The 15,930-nt window shown below is 40.1% G+C and overlaps 1 protein-coding gene across 1 annotated transcript in view; it reads left to right on the top strand.

Annotated features, from left to right (window-relative positions):
* The window catches only part of SMC5 (structural maintenance of chromosomes 5), a 65,819-nt gene that overhangs the window by 1,077 nt on the left and 48,812 nt on the right, over positions 1-15,930 (top strand). The window contains exons 2-7 of the mRNA XM_031608768.2: positions 374-515; positions 1,873-1,925; positions 8,076-8,238; positions 9,431-9,565; positions 10,627-10,767; positions 13,030-13,191. Of these exons, the coding sequence (XP_031464628.1) occupies positions 374-515; positions 1,873-1,925; positions 8,076-8,238; positions 9,431-9,565; positions 10,627-10,767; positions 13,030-13,191 (796 nt within the window). The remainder of the gene's footprint in view (positions 1-373; positions 516-1,872; positions 1,926-8,075; positions 8,239-9,430; positions 9,566-10,626; positions 10,768-13,029; positions 13,192-15,930) is intronic.

Genomic DNA, 15,930 nt, shown 5'->3' with positions numbered 1-15,930 from the left:
GATGTATATTGTACAACTTAGCTTTAATCTCCTTCTGGGACTGCAGTGAGAGGCAAGAGAGGGGATAATATCAAGTCCTAAGAAAGTTAATCAGAGTTGTCACTTTTTTGGGCTGGATTTCTCCTTTATAACCGTTTGTGCTGAAGGAAGTTGTTGTAAGTGCTCCAACAGGTAGGAATTTGTTCTACTGTGTTCAGTGGAGTGTTAGTTTTCACCCTGGGGTTTTTTACAAAATAACATTTGAATAATGAGTCTATCTGATACAATAACAATCTATCATATTTAATATAATCAAAGTGGTTTTGAGCAAGTAATTTTTTTTTTTTTTTTTAAGATGGCATATTGTTTATGAAGAAAATATTGTGTTTTCCAGAACATATGACATCTGTGAAGTGCGTCCAGGACCCAACTTGAACATGATTATAGGTGCTAATGGAACAGGGAAGTCAAGCATTGTTTGTGCCATCTGTCTGGGACTGGCTGGAAAACCTTCTTTCTTAGGACGGGCTGAAAAGGTGACTATGAACATTTTTAATTTTCATGTTTAATTTGAACTTGTATAGGAACTGCTGAATCACTGCCTGAACCTCTGATTGATCACCTGAGGGAGCAGTGCGTCAGCCACGGAGCACAGGTGAAGGCAATTCACCTATGCTGCCGGAAGAGGTGGAGCTTGGTTTCCTAGATCCCACTTAAGAGCTGACTACCAGTGGGAAAGGATTTCTTTCTGGAGATCCCTCCTTTGGAGTTTTACAGCGAGCCCAGGATAAGGGTAGTCCCTCTATCCTTTTTTGCTGTAATAACCTGCTTAGCCAAGCTCGCTCGTATATTTCATAATTATAACATCTGTACATTCATTGGTTATACAGAACTTCTTCAAGAGCGTTGCTCAGCAGGGAGGGGAAAGGAATGAATGAACTGTTTTCCTTGATTTGTTCTGTTTTTGTAAAAAATATAAGGTGTTGAAGCTGTAGAACAACCTGGGCCAGAGACAAGGCTGTTACCAAAATGGTTGCCTTACTTAACTGCTGATTGATTTGTCAAAATTAAAAAATGGAAAATACCTGAATTGTACTGCAACCTGAATAGAGAAAATGTTATATCTGAAGATAACTGACTTCTGATTTTCACAGTGTAGCAGAGTGTCACCCGTAGAAATAAGATTTCCTTGATGTGTATAAGGGTGTTTTATAAAGGCTTGGAGCCATTAGTCTGGATGACTTTCAATTTCGCTATTATTATTTTAATTTAGGATTCATCATATTTGCTTCCTTGAGATTATATGGTGACTTTAGAAAAGAAAATTTATTTGTATTGTCAGTTTTTTTTCTTGTTTTTTTTTTTTTTTTTCTCTTGCTTTCTGGGCTGTTTCAGTTAAATGAAATACATTTCAGTAGTTCTTTGGAGCACTCAATCTGATTACATAAATGATTGTGCATGTAACAGCTCTATCTTGATCTAAGGTAAATAAGGAAATTGCCTACATGGCAGCACTGTGTTGATGTTTTTATGATTATATACTTTTATACTATTAGTATTAACATGTGCCAGTGCAGTTGGTTTTTGTTGCCTTTGTTTACTGAACTTGTTCATCTCTGTGGATTTGCTGACTGTAATTTGTTCAGTTCTGAAGATTGAAGTTGATAAAAAAAAATAACCTGTGGAGCAAGTTCTAGCGCTGTTATTTTATTAAAGAGGAAATTAATAGCATCTTCCTTTATTTTTAGGTAATACACAGCCAGAAGAAAAGTAAGGTTTTCACTAACATATACCATTATAGCAAGTCTATAGTACAAATGCATATTTTGGTAAGAGATTACATTTTAAAGCTGTATTATTTTGCAATAATAATTTCTATAATTCATTTTGCAGGTTGGTCTCTTTGTAAAGCAAGGGTGTTCGAAAGGTCTAGTGGAAATTGAACTGTAAGTAGTAAAATTATATTTCCTCATGCATTTTTAATTAGTTTATTTTGTCACACACTTTCTTACACAGCTGTGGAAAAAAGATCATGTACAGAGACCTTCCTTTAAGCTGGCTGATGGCTTCTTTTTGCTTTTCTTTTTTTCCCTTAAACTTCAACATTTTAAGCTTGAAAACATGTAACTCAACAGAAGACAGTGATGGCCGATCTTAATTTCACTTTCTGAACCATTTTGCCTTGTCTTTGTGCACAAAGAATACGTAGAAAAAGGTTGTATATATAATGTGTTGAGTTTTTGATGGTATGGAAAGCAGAATTGATTTAGTCAGTACTACTGTCATGATGTAGTGGTTGGAAGTGATTTTAAAAAGGAAAAGGAATGGACATGGTGTAAATTCTAAAACCAAGTATTCTGCCTTCACCTGTACCACTAATGCTGATGTGAGGGGTTCTTCTGTGTTCTTACTGGAAATGTTACGTACTGAAACAAAACAATGCAAAAAGTAGATCTAACTGATTCCTGGCAATACAGTCTTCTAGGTAAGCTTACACAAGGTAGAGCAACTGGAACATAATTCAGAGTTAGTCTGTAAAATTAGGTCAGTAACTCATGTTTATTGACAAACAGGTCATACAATGCATGCTGCTTGTATTTAGTGGTGAACTAAATGTAAACAAAGAGAACCTATCCTAACAGTTCCTCATTCTCTGCTTTGTGGTAGAGATTAATTTGAAACAGCAACAGCAATGTAGTTTTTGGTGGGTTTTTTTTTTTGCAATCCTTGGAGTTTGTCTTGAATGTGTGTAGAACTATTCAACTGATTCCAATCCATAGTTAATTTGTATAAAAATTGGCTGACTAAATTGCATGAAATGTGAATTGTGTTAAGAGAAAAATACAAGCTGGAACAGGTCTTTGAAAAAAATCCTTTGACTTTTTTTGCTCCCGGGAGTTGTCAAGTTGGTCATTCTTTGAAAGTGTTGTGATGGGTCTGGATTTAGAATAACTTTCTGTAAGACATTGTGTTTTTTTCAGCATAGTTACTAGATTGTTGAATTGTTTGAAAGTCTGAAGAGAAGCGTGTGGTATGTTAAGATGTAATGCTATTGCGATGATACAGACTTTGTCTAGTTGGTAGGAGGTAATTAAAGAGAATGACTAGAGTAGAAGAACAGTCACAGATTTACAGGCACTGAAAGAGTCTTTAAGAGATCGTTGAGTCCAATGCTGGTTCCCCACAGTGGTCTGACTGGTAGGCATTGAGATGTATCCTGAATATCTCTGGGGAAGGAAACTCCACAACCTCACCGGGCAACCAGTTCCAGTGTTCCATTCCCCTTACTGTAAAAAAAGTTCTGCATGTTTGTATGGAACTTCCTATGTTCAAGCTTTAGGCCCTTCCTCCATGTCCTATTCCTACACACCACTGAGAAGAGCCTGACTTCCAGTTGCCTCACACCACCCTTTTTATGTTTATAAACATTAATCAGATCCCCCCTCAATCATCTTTTCCTCAGGTTCAACAGACCCAGGTCACTCAGCCTTTCCTCATAAGGGAGATGCTCCAGACCCTTTATTGTATTTCCTTTGTGGATTCCTACTAGAAGATTCCTGTCTTTTTTGAACTGGGAAGCCCAGAACTGGACACAGTGTTCCAAATGTGGCCTCACCAGAGCTGGGGTGAGGATCACCTCTCTTGACCTGCTTGCCAGCTGTTACTTATGCACCCAAGGATGCCATTGTTCTTCTTGGCCACAAGGGCACACTGCTGGTTCATGGCCAATTTGTCTTCCACCAGGACCCCCAGATCCTTCTCCACAAAGCTCATCTCCAGCAGGTCATCCCCTAACTTGTACTGATGCATGCAGTTATTCCTCCCTTGCTCTTGTTAAACCTCATCAGATTCCTCCCTGCCCAGCTCTCCAGTATGTCCAGGTCTTGTTGAATGGTAGGACTGCCTTCTGGTGTGTCAGTCACTCCTCCCAGCTTTATACCATCAGCAAACTTGCTGAGATTGGTCTCTATCCCTTCATCCAGGTCACTGATGAAGATGTTGAACAAGACTGGACCTAGTACTGACCTACTAGTTACAAGCCTCCAATTAGACTATCTGCCACTGATGACAACCCTATGAGCTCGTCAGCCACTTCTCAGTCTGTCTCGCTGTCAACTCATCCATCCCATACTTTCTAAGTTTTATAACAAGGATGTTGTGGGAGACGATGTTAGAATCACAGAATGGCCAGGGTTGGAAGGGACCTGAAGGATCATGAATCTCCAATCCACCCATCACAGGCAGGGCCACCAACCTCCACATTTAATATTAGACCACGCTGCCCAGGGCCCCATCCAATCTGCCCTTGAACACTTCTAGGGATGGGGCATCCACAAACTCTTTGAGCAGCCTGTTCCAGTCCTCACCACTCTCTCTGTAAAGAACTTCCCCCTGACATCCAACCTAAATCTTCCCTCCCTCAACGTAAAACCATCTCCCCTTGTCCTGCAGTTATCAACCCTTTCAAAGAGTTGATTCCCCTTCTGTTTGTAGGCTCCCTTCAGGTATTGAAATGCTGCCATGAGGTCACCCTGCAGCTTTCTTTTCTCCAGGCTGAATAAGCCCAGCTCCCTCAGCTCTCTTTTTTGAACTGGGAAACCCGGAACTGGACACAGTGTTTCAAATGTGGCCTCACCAGAGCTGGGGTGAGGATCACCTCTCTTGACCTGCTTGCAAGACTGTTACTAATGTACCCAAGGATGCCATTGGCCTTGTTGGCTACAAGGGCACACTGCTGTCTTCCTAGGGGAGGTGCTCCAGTCCCCTGATCATCTTCATGGCTCTTCTCTGGACCCTCTTCAACAGCTCCTGTCTTTCTTCTACTGGGGGTTCCAGAGCTGGACACAGTTCTCCAGATGGGGAGAGGGACAATCACCTCCCTGTCCTGCTGGCCTCCCCTCTTTTGATGGAGCCCAGGATACCATTTGCTTTCTGAACTGCAAGAGCACACTGCTGGCTCAAGTTAAATTTTTCATCCATCAGGACCCCCTGGTCCTTCTCTGCAGGGCTGCTCTCAAGGACCACTCCTTCCAGTCTGTAGGGATGCCTGGGATTCCTCTGTCTCAAGTGCAAAACTCTGCACTTTGCTGTGTTGAGCCTCATCAGGTTCACCCGGGCCCACCTTTCTAGCCTGTTGAGGTCCCCCTGAATGGCATCCCTTCCTTCCACCGTGTCAACTTCGCCACTCAGCTTGGTGTCATCAGCAAATTTGCTGAGGGTGCACTCGATTCCGTCATCGATGTCATTGATAAAGATGTTAAAGAGCACTGGTCCCAAGACAGACCCCTAGGGGACGCCACTCGTTACCAGCCTCCACCTGGACGTGGAGCCATTGATGACCACCCTCTGTCTGCGGCCTTTCAACCAGTTTCTTATCCATCTAGTGGTCCACCCATCAAATCCACATCCCTCCAGTTTGGAGATAAGGATGTGGTGGGGAACCATGTGAAAGGCCTTGCTCATGTCCAGGTAAATGACATCGGTCGCCTTCCCTCGTCCACCAATGCCATCACTCCTTCATAGAAGGCCACCAGATTGGTCAGGCATGACCTTCCCCTGGTGAAGCCATGCTGGTGGACTCGGATCACACGCTTATTCCTCACATGATCAAGCATGTCATCCAGGATGATCTGTTCCATGATCTTCCCAGGAAGACCTTGCTGAAGTCAAGGTACTCGATATCCACTGCTCTGTCTCCATCTACCCACAGTGATTGCATCATAGAAGGCTATAAGATTGGTTGAGCATGATTTCCCCTTGGATCCATGTTGATGAGTCCTGATAACCTTCTTCTCTCCCAGTTGTGTGGAGGGGGTGTCCAGAACAAGTTGTTCCATCACCTTTTCACGGACAGAGGTGAGGCTGACTGGCCTGTACTTCCCCAGATCTCCTTGCTGAATTTTGAAAACTGGAGTGACATTAAATCCTGTGGTCTTGAGGAACTTCTCCCATTCTCCAAGACCTTCCAAACATGATTGAGATTGGTTTAGCAGCCATCTCTGCCTGCTCCTTTAGCACACATGGGTGTATCCCATAAGGGACCATAGATTTGTGTGCATTGATTTTGGCTAGATGCTCTCTGATCATCTCCTCATCAACCCTAGAGAAGCCTTCCATTTCCTAGACTTTCTCTCTGACCTCTAGGGTCTGGGATTCCCAAGGGGCAGTCTTCGTAGTAAAGACAAGCGAAGCAGGCATTCAGTATCTCCACCTTTTCAGTGTCCCCTCTTGCCAGGGCAGCCACGTCATTTAGTAGGGCACCCACATTTTCCCTAGTCTTCCTTTTACTATTGGCTTTTACTTAAAAAAAACAAAAACAAAAAAAGCCACCTTTCTTGCTGTCCTTTACCTCCTTTGCAAGCTTTAGTCCCTGAAGGCTTTAGCCTTCCAGGTTGCATCCCTAAGGTCCTGACAACGTCCCTAACTTCTTCCCAAGTGGACAGGCCTTCTTTCCACATATTGTGGACCTTCTTTCCTTTTTGTTTATCCATGAGTTCATTGCTCGTCCATGCAGGCTTATTGCAATCTTTCCTTTTTCTTATTTTTAGGGTTGCATCAAACTTGAGCTTGGAAGGAGTGGTGCATGTTAACAAGCTCTCACAGGCCCCTTCTAATGTGCGTGGGGTTTTAGACTGGGATACCTCCAAGTACATCTTTGAAGAGGTCAGGGTCAGCTCTCCTGAAATCCAGGATAGCAATCCTACTTTCTGTTTGATTTCTTTGATACAAGATCTTCAACTCCACTAGCTCATAATCGCTGCATACCAAGCTACTCTATACCTTCATATCTACAGCATCCCTTCTTTGTTAGCAAGAACATGGTCAAGAATCACACCTCTCCTCATCCGCTCCTCCACCAACTGCATCAGAAAGTTATCTTAAGCACGCTGCAGGAACCTCCTGATTGTGCGCCTGGCTGTGTTGCTTATCCAGCAAATATTAGGGTAATTAAAGGCCTCACCATCTTCCTCCTCCTGGTTTGGTGGCCTGTAGTACACGCTCACAGCTGTGTTACCTATTTTATCTTGCCACTTAATTTTTACCCACAAGCTTTACACTTGTTCATTATTTACCCTGAGGTGAATTTGTTGACGTGAATTTTAAAATTTGAGTTCTAAATATTAGATTTAGTTTTTGAATGGTGACTGAAATCAAGAGCCTTTGCAAAAGACTTTTTATTTGGTAAAAGAAAGGAGCATGGATCTGTAGATCTTCTGAAGAAGATGGGTAGGTTAAAATGTGGAGATAAATGATTGCGGGGAAATATTCATATAGTCCTCCACAAGTAGGTTCCTGTTGTTACAGCGCTTACTCTGCTTGCTGAATTACTTACTTCTACTGTCATCTCTATTCTTAAACTTTCTAAAAGTCCAAAATGTTATGAGCCTATATTCTTTATTTTTAACAATATGTGTACTAAACAGCTAGACCATTTCCAAATTGAAGTGCTGACCAAGATTTGGAGAGTATGACTGTCTCGTTGCTCATTTGTTTCTATTGTTAACCTGACTATATTTTTGAAGTGTTGAAGTAGGGAACTAAGTAGGCAATTAGTGCATGATTGGTGCAAAGAACTGCAGTTCTTTGAAAGCAGAAAATGAAAACATATTGGTGTTTTCATTCAGTATGATGCAGTTTTTATTTCCAGGTGGAATGCATATATAGACAGCTTACTGATGGAGTTCTGTATGTGAATATTTCTTGCTTTAAGAATTTAGTAGTTTTATTCCTCCTGTGTACCAATTTTAATGCTTACTATTTCAAATAAAATTGTGTTTTTATATAAACCATTCCATATATATTTATTTTTAAATATATATATTTTTAAATTTAAATACATTTATCAGGAAAATGTTATTTATATAAATAACTACCTCTGAGGTGACATTTGAATGTATTTGTCATGTTTTTGGAATAGCACCAGAGATACAGTGGGACTAATTCGTCATTAAAGTACTGGATATCATCTGAAACAAAATCTTCCATAACTGTTGAGTTACTAAATATTTAAGTATCAGAGAAGTTTTTAATGTGCTTTGGCATTTTGTAAGCTTTGTGTACTCTCAAAAGTCTAAACACTTTTTTTTACTAACCAGGTTTAAGGTACCTGAGAATATCATTATCACACGTGAGATTCAAGTAATAACCAACACATCAACATGGCATATCAACAGGAAACTAACAACCTTGAAAACAGTAGAGGAGCAGGTTGCAGCATTAAATATCCAGGTGGACAACTTGTGCCAATTTCTTCCTCAGGTATGAAATATTTTGAAATACAGAGGGTGTGTGGTGTGTTATGTTTTCAGAGGGCTTTGTCGCTTCTTATTTCTTCATTTTACTGCAATTTCAGCAATTTAATAAGACCATTCACAAGGTGAGTGAGGGGAGATACTATGTGTGGTGGTGAAAGAAGGAAGGGGCTATGTGACCTGTTGTATAATCAGTGAATATTAAAATGTTATAATTATGAAATAAACAAGAGAGTTAGGCAAAGCAGGTTATAATAAAAAAAGAGGATAGATAAGATGCTTACCCGTATCCTGGGCTCGCTTACAAAACTCTAGCAGAGTGGTAGTCAGCTCTTAATTGAGTCTAGGAGAGGTGGAGCCAGGCTCCACCCCTTCTGGCAGCACAGGTGAATTGCCTTCACCTGTGCTCCTGTGGCTGACTCATTGCTCACCTCAGATGATCAATCAGAGGTTCAGGCTGTGATTCAGCAGTTCCCATATGCCTGTAAAGCTCACTAACTGGACAGCCTTTACCTGCTGTCTTCATTTGTCTTTTGAGACCTGAGGAAAAGTAGCTGATGTTTCCCATGCGGTGTTTTTTTTTCCTTCTATTTTTGTGTGTGTAACAAGTAGTTGTTGTCTCTTCGTCCTCTTACTACTACTAAGAGGTGTTCTTAAACACATTGACAAAGCTGTAGTGAAATGGTATAAGATGTCAAGGTCTAGCACTGTCTTTGTGCCCTTACCTGCATGATTCCTTCAATCATAGAATCATAGAATGGCTTGGGTTGAAAGGGACCTCAAGGATCATCAAGGTTCAACCCCCCTGCCACTGGCAGGGCTGCCAACTTCCATATCTACAACTAGATCAGCCTGGCCCTGAACACCTCCAGGGATGGGGCATCCACAGTCCTGCATCCCTGACTTACCCTGTCAATCTCTGCATGTGTTTTTTCTCTCTTTATAACTAGTCAGTTCCTCAGAATTGGATTCTGTAGTTGGTAACTGAAGGCAAAAAGTTGTCTGTATTTCTTTCTCCAAAATCCAGAAAGCAGCCTTGTTAAGTGGTCTTGCTGGTCCCTTACCTGGACTATTAGATAGAAAACTATAAATTGATGTTTGTGAGAAGTAGAATTTGCTGTATTTAAATCCAGTATTACTGTACTGTACTGTTTCAACCATTGCTGTATTTGTATTGTTTTTTTGTTATTATTTCATAGGACAAAGTTGGAGAATTTGCAAGAATGAGTAAGATTGAATTACTTGAAGCCACTGAAAAATCCATTGGTCCTCCAGAAATGTATCAATTTCACTGTAAACTGAAAAACTTGAAAGAAAAAGAAAGAGAACTAGAGGTAAACTTGTATATTGTATAGACAGATATGAATGGCTGTAGGGAAGGTCACATTATAAAATTTAATGTGAGGTCTTAAGAGATTTTTTTACAGGTTGTTGTTCATTTACCAAATCTGTAGTAAGTTCATTTTACCCAGCAGTGCACGTCTTTCATGTCTTACTCAGTCTCAATCTTGAAAGCACTAAGACACATGAAGGCAAATGTTCTGCACATAGAGGTGAGGGGATGCTTGCTGTAATGTCCTCATGATTTTTCTGGGGTCCTTGAATGACAGTGACTGCTTTCTGGACATACCTTTTATGTTGTTTTATGAGCCGTGAGCTGTGAAGAGGCATTCATTTGTTTTAATCTTGATTTCCATGATTTATGGATAAGATTGTTATCTCTTAGTCCTTTTTTCCTGCCTTAAAATTTTAACAAATGAAAAGGATTAGCATATGTGATATGCTTCAAACTTGTCCTTTTGCATGCAGGGTCTTTCCCTGACACTCATCTGTGCTGTGAATTTCCCAGATACCAGGTTTTGTAATCTTTACGGAAATAATTTGTTACTCAGTGCTGAGAATGATATCTTGGGAGCTATGTTCTGGAAAGTGGCTGTTGTTGTCAGTACAGGTGATTCTCCTAATCCTTAGTTCCTCTCCTAATATTTATGCACACACATGTGCACTTCCATTCATACACAGTGCTTCAAAATAACTATCTTAGTATTTCTGTTATTGATCTCTGTGAGCTCTTTCGTAAGTATTTTCTGCACACTGCTTGTGTGTAGCAGAATCAGCCTATAGGGATGAAATGCATCAGGAAACTTTAATAAATTTTAAAAGTTGTTCTTCAGATTTAACTTAGATTTGTTTTCACAGGAAGCATTTAATGAAGTTACGAAAAAGCTGCACAACTATTCTGGTTGTATTGTTTCCATATAATTACTGCTATACTAAATTGTCCTCTGATGTTAAATTTTGGCATAGTTAATGTTCAGATGAGGTATAGATGACTTTCTGAAATGTGTTTTCATGGAGTAGATACTACAAAATATGGAAATGTGTGTTCTTACAGAACGTGTGCAAAGACAAAGTTAACTCATTGGAAAAAATGAAACAGAGAGCTGAACGATACAAACAGGATGTTGATAGATACCATGAATGCAAGCGCCATCTGGACCTAATTGATATGCTTCAGAGAAAAAGACCTTGGGTGGTAAGTTTTAATTTTATACTCAGTGATTCTCTTACCTACCATAGTTTTCCTAATACAGCAATGGTAGAACTGCGCTGTGTTAAAGAAATTAGTGTTAGATTATGTTACAGCAGCTTTCTTGAAATATTTTTCATATGTATAGAAATAGGTATTGTGAAAAAGAAATAGCCAGAATAGATTTTTTTAATTAATCATGTATGTTTACAAGTAGATTAATTAAATAACTAAGAGGAAATGATGGCTGTTGTAGTATCACATTGATGGGCAGCTAAGCTTGATCACAGCATTCTTTAATTTCCCCCCCTCCTCAGAAGAGTTAAGATGAGGACAGAGATTGCTCAACAGGTACTGGCAAAACAGGTTCAGCATAAGGGAGTTTCACATAATGTACTGCCTACTGCTAAAAGACTACAGCAGTGAGAAGCTAAAAGCAAACCAAAAGTGGCTTTTCAGCCCCTCCTCTGAGCAGCACAGAGGAATGTGGAGTGGGGGCTTGTAACTCTTCATCTCTGCTGTCACATCCTCTATGGTCACTCCCTTCCCCTGTTCCACATGGGGTCTGTCCCATGGAATGGCATCCTTCCCAAACTAATCCTTTCTGGGCTTTCCACAGGATGCAGCTCTCCAAGTGCTGCTCCAGCATGGCTCCCTACCATGGGGCCCACCTTTTAGGACTGTACTGCAACACCACGAGTCCCCATGTGCACCAGCTTCCCTGTACCTCCTGCTCTACCATGTGTTCCTCTCCATGGGCAGTAGCTCCATACCCCCGGGTCCTGCTTCTTCTGGGGCTCTCCCTGTGCTGCAGCCTCCTTCAGGCCACATTCACGGCTGCACTGTGGGCTCCTTCACAGTCTGCACGTGGAGATCTGCACCACCCTGCAGAGGGACAGCCTGCTGCTCCTGGACCTCTCCTGAACTGCAGGAAACTTATGTTCCACACCTGGTGTGCCTCCTGCCCTCCTTGTACACTGACGTTGGAGGTTGTATGTCTGTTTCTCCCATAGTTTTTTACTCCTTTCTCCCAGCTGCTGTTGCGTGGCAGTTTTTGCCTTTCTTCACTCTGCTCTCTTGGAGACACACCGAATGCTGGTCATGGCTCAGCTCTGGCCAGCAGTGGGTCCCTTTTGGAGCAGCTGGAGCTGGCTCTGATCTGACATGGGGCAGTGCTGGGCTCTGCTCACAGAGGCCACCACTACAGCCCCCACTTACCAAACCTTGCCATGTAAGTCCCATCCAGTGGTAGATAATATGGTAGATAATACAAAGTTAGTTCTTACAGATGGAGCTTGTATTCTATTCTTTTTTATTTTGTTTCAAAGCTTACAGTAATAAGGGCATATGCAGTGGACCAGGGCTTTCTTCATGCCTGTCAAATCCAGCGCACTTTTTTCCTTCTCTCTTACCCTGCTTGTACATATCTCTTCCTTCTCCTTTTGCTCCTCTGAGTATCTCTTTTTCTCTTGTGGTCTAATGATTGTTACATGTTTACATGTTTTTTGTTTTTTTCTTTATTTTCTCCAGATGATATAACATGAAAAAATAAACTATTTCTAGTAATGACTCAACCTTAACTTCTTTCCCAAAATTCCCAGTTTCTTAGTAGTAGCATTTTTGTTTTTTAATAATTGCACTGCTTTCCATTTCTTTTCTGGAATGCTTCTTGCATATAGGTTGGACACCCTATAGGTCTTTGACATTTGTAGCTGAAGGTGGAAGCTTTTTGTTTTTTGTTTGTTTGTTTTGATTTGTTTTTTCCATGTCTGCTTTGTGAAATTTTCTCTTTCTCTCTTTTTCCTGCCTTACTTGTGTTTACTGAAATGTTACATGGTACTAGCTCTAACCTATCTAGCTCCATCCTTTTCTTTCTCCTAGAGTTTTCTTTGGTTATTTGCTTCGTAGCTTAAGAACTTGAGCCTAATTAATGACCCAAATCTAGATGGGCTAAATAATTACTTTTTTTGCGTTTATCCTGGATGAATTTAGAGGAAGAGTTGTTTCAAGCAAATTAGTCATTTCTTCTGCTATTATCTGTCACCTGAGAACCAGTAAATGTGCATGTTGTTCATTGAAGACTAAATTATCTCTGTATCTTTTGGTCATAGTGATCAATAGCAGGAGGATTACTAGAGTAGTCACCCCAGTAGTAGCCTATGAATGAGGTATTTCTCTTAAAACTTTTGTTCAATTACATAAAATGTTAAAGCATTGTTGGAATGGAAGACAAAAATCTTTAATTATATTATTTGCTACTCCTCCAAGGAGTATGAAACTGTTCGTCAGCAGCATGAGGATGTAAAACAAAGAAGAGACCAGGCCAAGGAAGAACTGAAGAATCTGAAGGAAATGCAATCTCCACTGACAAAAAAAATCCGAGAGTTTGAAGAATCTTATAATAGTCTGAATATGAAGATCAGAAATACAGTAAGTATTTTAAGTTCTCAGATAAAGTATTCAGGTGTTCTTTGTTCAGCTTTGTAAAGTTTAAAACAGTAGAATCTTTCTTCCTAGCATGCCATAATATGTTTTAGAATAATTTTTTGAAGTACTTTTGTGTTCGTTCTGCCTTTTGCACATCTCTGTTCCTCTAAAGCAGTAAAGGTAAGGAATGCATTTTGTAACAAACCTTAAGCATCCACTCTGAAAGTCCACTCTTGGCAGTACAAGAACAGGCATGCTTTGTATTTTTCCTTCAGAATCTTCAGGGATGTTGTGTTAACAGCTTCTCTAAGTTAGATAACTGAATTAAATTAACTGAATTAAATCTGACGTGTGTTTTCAGCTGATCTATACTTTGCTTGTGGATGTTCTTTTGTATCTTCTGAAAATGTGGCAAGTTTGGTGGATAATTTAGGCTAAATTCAACTTTCCTGGTCTAACAGCTTTTCTATAATGTTTAGCTTTTATTGCGTAAGTAGGGTATAATATTTTTAGTAGACAATAGTCTTCCACCAGTTGTGAATATTGTTATGCAGAGAAGAATTTAAATGGTTAGCCTGCCTATGCTTTACAGCTATGTTTAGTTTTTGGGTAACTTTTCTTTTTAGGGATCAGGAAAATTACAATTTTTGTATGACAAATAGTAAGGTAGTGTTATTCACAGCAGGACTTAACTATCAAGTACCCAGTCGGTCTGCAGACATGATTATATGTGTAGGCAGTAAAAATTTTTAATAGCTAACAAAAGTTAAATAGTAATATGAGAATATTTGCTGCAGTAGTTATATTTGAAGGCAGCTGATCAGATGTTGTAAAGACACCTGTGGCACCTGCTGTAATGAAACAGCGCATAGTCAGAGTCTGAAACTTCAGTGGCATTTCACAGAAATGCAGAATTGTAGGTGTTGGAAGGGACTGCTGGAGATCATCTATTCCAAGTGACTGCTAAAGCAGGTTCCATACAGTGTGTTGCACAGAAAAACTTTCTGGTGGGTTTTGAATATCTCCAGAAAAGGAGATTTCACCACCTCACTAGGCAGTTTGTTCCAGTGCTCTGTCACAGTCAAAGTAAAGATGTTCTTCCTCATGTTTGTATGAAACTTTCTGTGCCCATTGCTCCTAGTCCTGTTCCTGGGTACCACTGAAATGAATCTGGCTCCATTACTTGTCTCCTGTACTTTAGATAATTGTAAGCACTGATGTGATCCCCTCTCAGTCTTCTCAAGGCTGAAATCCCTGATCTCTCTTCCTTTCCTTGTATGGAAGATGCTCCAGGCCCCTCACTATCTCTCTGGCTTTCTAGAAGGTTGCTGCCTTTTTTGAACTAGAGCCAGAACTAGATCAAGTACTGAAGGTGCGTGCCCTCACCAGGACAGCGTAGAGGGTGAGGATCAACCTGCCTTGACCTGCTGGCCATGCTCTTTGTAATGCATGCTAGAATACCATTGGCCCTTTCTTGTCTGCAAGGGCATGCTGCTGGCTCATGGCCAACTATTGTCCAGCAGGACCCCTAAATCCTTTGCAGAGCTCCTTTCTAGAAGGTCATGTTAGCACCTAACCTGTACTGATGCATGCAGCCATTCCTCTAGGTGTAGGAGTGTAGGAGTTTATTCTTGCTCATGTTGAACCTGATCAGATTGGTGTTGGTGGTGTGTATTTGTTGTTTTTGTTGGGGGATTTTTTGTTTGTAATTTTTTTTTAATGAGTAAGTGCCTTTCCTTAGTGGAAGTTTAACAGTTGGTAGTCATGATTATTTTTATTACACTGTGAGGATTTACATTCCTGTGAAATGATAAGCTTTGTTTTTGTGGCCTGTTTTTATCTTGCTATGTTTTAGTCATATGTTAATATTTTTAATTAAATGTTATGCTGATCTGTTTAAAACTAGAAAGAATTTTGCTGCAGACCACTGCTGCCGCAATTTGTAAAAATACTGGTCTCTTCTCATTTAGAAGTTAGGTTCTATATCAGAAACCTATGACAAAATAGTAAGCCTTTTAGTTTCAACTTAAAGAGAGCATACTTAGTATAGGCTGTTTGCTGCAGAACTGTATAAACAAAGCTGGGGAGATGTGCTTCGTAATTGGCTTACACCCTTTTATGACTAACTCTTAAGTAGATTTGTTTCAGTGCTGTATCTAAACTTGTGAAGTATCAAACTCTAAACATTTACAAGGTTAGCTATGCTAAAGTGGTATTCTGTTTGGATTTGGAGAATAAACTACGTGTTTTTGTTTTACAGTATTCTAGAAGCCAAAAAGTTGCAAAGAAAGAGAGATGTGACATTTGCAATAAATAATTCATAGAAATCTTACTGAGATGTTCTATTAGTGCTTTCCAGTGCTCACTTTCCAGAATTTTGACTGTGTTGTAGTATTCTATATATCATTATGATACAGCACTTCCAAAACCAGAATTTTTGCCTGATGTTAAATGATGCACCCAAGTCTAACTTGGATGATTATTATGCCATCTTCAGAGCCCCTACAGAGTCCTAGATTGTGCTGAGAGGCTTAAGGGAATCTATTGTATGTCCAGTTATGCCTTCAACGTCAGTACAGCAACAGACAAGTTAACAAGGCGTTTCATTTAACTGTGTATCTTCCTATGATACTGTTCAGTTACGAGATACCCTTGAGATAAATAGTTGCCCATTAATGTAGGTAGACTTTAATAGTTTTTGACATTATTAGAAGTTACGCTAAAGTTACGCACTCATACTCC

The sequence above is a fragment of the Phasianus colchicus genome, chromosome Z (assembly GCF_987193195.1).
Source record: "Phasianus colchicus chromosome Z, bPhaCol1.hap1.1, whole genome shotgun sequence".
Lineage (NCBI taxonomy): Eukaryota > Metazoa > Chordata > Aves > Galliformes > Phasianidae > Phasianus > Phasianus colchicus.
The sequence above is the reverse complement of the archived record's forward strand: the minus strand, read 5'-3'. Positions and strand labels throughout refer to the sequence as shown.